Here is a 6,000-nt window from a genome sequence, read left to right as displayed (position 1 = left end):
GATCATATTCCACCCCATGTGACAAGTTTTGACCTTGACAGGATTGAACTATGTCAACAAAAAGGTACTCGCCTGAGTTTCAGCGGACTGTTTTGACCTTAATGTGGGAAGTAAGAATAGAACTATGTCAAGAGGAGACACAACAGCGAGAGTTACAGCAACAATTCCGGATGGTGATGGCAGAATATGATTTCATAGAGGATGAAGCTATTGAAACTGAAGAAGATGAGAGAGAGAATGACAATGATGGAGACTGTGATTTGGAAGGAAAAGAGGAGGATGAGGACTGTGATAATATAACACAAAATGAAGCCCACCAGGAAAAAAATGATGTTTTTATTCTACAAAAAGTCGGATGGAGTGCCTCCCCTTCGAGGGGGGCACGATTGGATTTACTGGAACTCCAGAATGACCACAGGGAAGAAGGAAAAATTAAGCAGAGAAGAGAAGAAGCTCAGGGGTCTGATATGGAGGCCTGGATGGCAAAAGACTGTAAACAGGGGGTGGGGTGAAGGGAAAGTGAAGTTGTGATTGTAAGGATGGGTTAATAGGATTATAACTGGACTGCTGACCATGGAACTTGCTGGATTGGTGGGGTGGAGCCGGTACTCGGGGGTGTAAGGTTAGATTGGGAATAGTTATAGGTTTAAAAAGTGAATTGATTCTGGAAAAAGGTGAAAATATGGAGACCTATAGAGGGGGTAAAAATTAGGCACGGGAAGAAAAAATGGGAGTTTGATTTTTCAGTGATTGGACATCAGGTGAAAATGATAATAGTTAGTTTAAAAGTGGTATAAGCTATAAAGGTGTATGTTATAAAATATGAAACTATGAAACTGTTGAAGATGATAAATAAGGGAGGAAAACCGGGGAAGGGGGGAGGGTGGGGAAGCCCACAAAGTATGGTTTAACAATTATGAATTTAACAATTATGATGAATTTTTTTTGTCTTTTTTCTTTTTTGTCATTTTGTTCTTCTCTTTTTTCTCTTTTTCTCTTTTTGTATTCTCTTTTTTTTGGTATGACAATAGATGGTTGGATGGATGACCTCCTGCGTACTGCCCTGGTTCACTGGAGCTTCCTGGTGGCAGGGGGGGGGGCTTCGGGGGCAGGGGAGGGGGAGGAGGACAGAAATCCAATCATAAAATGGACCACTTCTGACTGTTCACCTGCGTGGGATACTTCTGTGGCAGGGGAGGACCCATGGGGGGGGGGGGGAAGAAGGTGGAAAAGGTGTTCATGTATGTACCATTCTTTGTAATTTGTAAAAACAATAAAAATTATGTTTAAAAAATAAAAAAAAGAGAATGAAGGGCAAGCAGGTCCCTTGCACGTGCACTGAAAGGCTCCAGGGGGGTGTCTGCTCCCAGTCTTCCAGGGTCCTTCCCAATGTAGAACATCTTGTGCCAAATACTATTCTCTGAAGTGATAAAAAGAAGTTCAAAGTAGACCTGAGTACAGAAGTGAAATCTCAGTTCTGGTTCTTGCCTTGCTTTGACATCTAACAGCTGGCCTTCAGCAGGTGTTCTGACAGAAAGCGATGCCTTCAGGCAAAACCTTAAAATTCATTAACCAATAAGGAGCTGATGAGTTCCTCCTGGGAGTGTGCACCCTCATCCAGTACAAACAGCAGGAACCATTCCTCCTAACATCACAGGTGGCTTTAATGAAAATGCAAAACATTTTGAGTAGGAAATTGATTGGACATCAACAAAAAGTTAAAGATGTTTCAAAGTAGATGACTTCCTAAATCCCAGAAGACTAAGAAGCTTTAAATAAATGATAGCACTGCAATACTTTATTTATTGTGGCATGAGCAGGCAACAGTCCACTGCAGTGGGTGCATGGATTTCCATGTGTTATTACATTTATATCCCACCTTTCTTCTGTGGATGTGTTGCACAAACTGATCACTTACATCTCCTAGTTGCACAAAACAATAAAAAGTGGAGTGTCAGGAAGAAGGATAGGCTAGAATACTTCTCCCAGACAAGGAAGAGTGATGTTTGCCCTCTTCAGATGCTGCAGTGCTGACACAGGTAGACCACTTCAGAGAGAATCAGGCCAAGTCTTGCAGGAAATTATAACTGCCGCAAACTGAGTTAGCATATTGGCCTATTTATTCCAATACCTCAGTTCAGATTGATAATGGTAAAGGTAAAGGGGCCCCTGACCATTAGGTCCAGTTGTGACTGACTCTGGGGTTGCAGCGCTCATCTCACTCTATTGGCCGAGGGAGCCGGCGTACAGCTTCCAGGTCACGTGACCAGCATGACAAAGCCACTTCTGGCGAACCAGGGCAGCGCACGGAAACGCCGTTTACCTTTCTGCTGTAGATAAAAACCTACTGTATTTATCTACTTGCACTTTGACGTGCTTTCGAACTGCTAGGTTGGCAGGAGCTGGGACTGAGCAACGGGAGCTCACCCCGTCGTGGGGATTCGAACCGCCAACCTTCTGATTGGCAAGCCCTAGGCTCTGTGGTTTAACCCACAGCGCCACCCATGTCCCCATTGATAATGGTAGTATGTCCAAAACCGTGAGTGGAACGAGGACACAAGGCAAAGTGGCAATGCTTTCCCCCTACCTTTAGGAGACATTGTGAGATCTGCAGAAGTTAATCCAATGCTCCCCATCATCTTAATCCTATTAGCATGCCTAGCAACCAACTAAGGCAGGGGACTGGCAATGGGTTCCCCCATGAGCAGAACCTTAGCCACAGGGTGATATTGAGCAAAAAAGGGGTAAGGTTATGGTTTGTATCCAATGCAACATTAAGTAAGCCTCCCACCAGTGCAAAGATTTCTACTTGTGCAACTAGAGACTTTCCTCCATTTCCTCTCCACACACATCCTAAACTCTTCTGGGGTTTTCCCCAACCCTCTGGAGCAGATTTGGGGCGGGTGTGGGGTAAGTGCAGCAGGGGAAGGAGAGGGGAGAAAGCCCCATTGCATAAGCAACCATTATTGTGCCAACAGGATGGGCAAGTTTGATGCTGTCCACTGCCCCTATCCCCTCCCACCTCCAGGGATGCTGCCATCGTCGTTTGAAGGCCAGCAGCAGCAGCAGGAGCTGCACAACTTTACAGTTCCACTCATTTCAACTGGTCTAGTAAAGGTAATCTAGAAAGGTATGAGAAAGTGAAATGGGGGTGGAAATCACAAGTGTGGTTGCTAGGCAACCACACAAGTGTTCATTTTGGTATCTAGGTTAGCAGGAAGCATAGAAGATGTTTGTGTGGTTGCTAAGCAGCCATACAGATGATTTCACCCCCCTGGGCTTAATCTTTACTCATCCCATTGATATGAAAACATTGGGCATGTGGTAAGATTCCCAGTGAATCTGAAGTGGTAGAGGGCAATGGAAAGGAAGGGAAAGGAAGGGAAGGGAAGGGAAGGATTATGACCAACCACTTCCTTTTGTCTGTGAGTTGTCTGATGAGCTGCCTAGGATTGGGGATGCATGAAGAAGGGAGAAAAGATTAGGAATGTATGCTGTGGCCAGGCTGCCCCCCCCCCACTAGGTGTTTTGCACTGGGTTAGTTCACTGGCCTATCTAGTTGCTAACTGCTGCAGCATGCAAAGCGACAAGACTTCCTTCAGCTCACTTAACAGTTCAGGAATTGGTGTACTTTTGTAGAAGTAAATAACAATCTTCATAGTGATTTTCCAGTGGAGTGGCAAAGCTAACTAAGCAGGCTAATTCACCCATCCCAAGCTAACTCACCCATCCCAACCATTTACAACCCATATTTGCAGCCATCTTTCCATACCCATTTCCAGTATTTGGTCAGAATCCCACTAGCTCAAAAAAAATTATCGACCTGGGTGCTTTGGCTAGGACTCTGATGAGTGCTCCACATCTAGAAACTGTTCACCACTGTCCCCTTGACTCTGAACTTTGGAACTACAATCAAATTTTTCTTTCCCTTCTAAACCATTGCAGGAAAAGATAGAACATGGATTTGCTCTGCCTCCTGTCCCCCTCCCCACCTCAGCTGCTTAGAACAAGTCTGGCCTTGAGTCTTGAAGCAATTTCAGTACATGCAAGAGAGGGAGATTTGCCTCAGACCCCGAAAACAATTCACACCATCTCCAAGGTTGATGTAAGAAGGCTGGCAAAGCACGATATGTGAAAAAGGCCTGTGCAATTTGGAAGTGATGTGCTGTTTAGTAAAGCAGGACTCCATTCTGAAAGGGATTTCAATTACCACCAGAGACAGCTGAAGTAGATGGGTTTATAGAGAAGCACATCCATTTGTTTGTACAACAGAATAAGGGAATCAGCTAAAAGGCAAGGCACTTATCTTTAGACAGGTCTATGCTGTTCTAAAGTCAAAAGAAACTCCATATCAATCTTTCAAATTAAAGGAGGAACATCTGGGTCATCATCAAAGCTCATGTTATTACCGGTAGCATCTACAGTTTTCTGCCGCTGAAGCCTTATAGGCCCTTGTCCAATCCGATCCTTTTCCTGGACAATGTTTGATACATCAGGGAATGAATACTTGCTAGGGTCCACTTCCAGCTTCTCTGTATACTCATTTCTGTAATAATAATAATAATAATAATAATAATAATAATAATAATAATAATCAGTTATATGCATTATTTCATCTTAATATAAAATTGCCTGGAAGACATTTCACTTGAAAAATACTTCGAAGATTTATCCACATTAGCAGAATTTGGACAATTTTATCCAAGACAGACAGATGCTCATCCTGTAGCTTCTTCAAATCTCCAGAGACAACAATTTCACAATCAAGAATGTTAAATCAAGAATGGTTCTAAAACCAGGACAAATCAAAGTGTGTGTGTGTGTGTGTGTGTGTGTGTGTGTGTGTTTTCATAGGTTTACTCACAAAAGTAAACTACATACGTACGATTTAATACATAGAAGGTCTACAAACAATGGTTATTATATTTTTCAAACTCATTTTAATCCAGATACTTACTTTGCACCAAGAATATGCATCAAGGTATAATTTGCCAGCTTCTGAAAAAGCACCTATTTTAAATGCATTATTTTCATTGCAGATGTATCTCACTTGCTTCATTCCAGCAATTTATCCTTCTCAACATCCCAATTACACAAAAATGCTGGAAAGCGGTGATAAAAACCAAACCTTTTGTTGACAACAAACAAAATATTAGTTGCTATTTAAATTGAATGGTATGTTTATATCAGTTTGTGCTTATTTTAGTTGGCTGCTTTTCTATGTCCTTTTGTTAAGTAATGAGATTCAAAACCATACAGTAAAAAATAGTAGTACATAAACTCGTCTCCTGCTAAGAGTTCCACTTTCACCCCTGAACAAAATTAAAACAGCATTCAACAGATTAGCACTCACTGTTCTCATCTGTCAGGGCCAATGCAGCAAGCAAAGTATGTACATGGAGTGCTCGGTGCATAGAATATGAACTCAAAGTTGCTGTGAAACAGACTAGACATATACGGAAGCATGTCCCAGTCCAGTCCACTCCAGTACAGTTCCATTGCTGTGCAACTGGGAAGAATGGAGCTGGCCCAGTTAACTGGCCCTTCTTCCACCTGCCCTATCAAGACACTCTTGCTGTTATAACCATACGCTACCTACTGCTGAAAGAACACTAAAAAGGGGGTGATCAGAAATGGTGCTCACACAAACTACGTCACACATTTCAGGATGGTCTTCCTGCATAAGGTAAAAGTAAAGGACCCCTGGACGGTTACGTCCAGTCAGAGGCAACAATGGGGTTGCGGCATTCATCTCACTTTTAGGCCGAAGGAGCCGGCATTTGTCCACATGGCCAGCATGACTAAACCGCTTCTGGAGCACAGGATACTGTGCCGAGTACCAGAGCACACGGAAACGTTGTTTACCTTCCCACTGCAGCAGTACCTATTCCTCTACTTGCACTGACATGCTTTTGAACTGCTAGGGAGCAGTGGGAGCAATGGGAGCTCACCCCGTCACGGGATTCGAACCGCTGACCTTCTGATCAGCAAACCCAAGAG

General features: G+C 43.3%; 1 protein-coding gene across 2 annotated transcripts in view; it reads right to left on the bottom strand.

Annotated features, from left to right (window-relative positions):
- Positions 1-1,313: 1,313 nt before the first annotated feature.
- Positions 1,314-6,000, bottom strand: part of DNAAF11 (dynein axonemal assembly factor 11) — a 42,832-nt gene continuing 38,145 nt past the window's right edge. For both annotated transcript variants that reach the window (XM_035126075.2, XM_060277607.1), the window contains one exon: positions 1,314-4,546. In XM_035126075.2, the coding sequence (XP_034981966.1) occupies positions 4,360-4,546 (187 nt within the window). In that variant the 3' untranslated portion in view covers positions 1,314-4,359. The remainder of the gene's footprint in view (positions 4,547-6,000) is intronic.

This window comes from Zootoca vivipara, chromosome 8, assembly GCF_963506605.1.
Source record: "Zootoca vivipara chromosome 8, rZooViv1.1, whole genome shotgun sequence".
Lineage (NCBI taxonomy): Eukaryota > Metazoa > Chordata > Lepidosauria > Squamata > Lacertidae > Zootoca > Zootoca vivipara.
The sequence above is the reverse complement of the archived record's forward strand: the minus strand, read 5'-3'. Positions and strand labels throughout refer to the sequence as shown.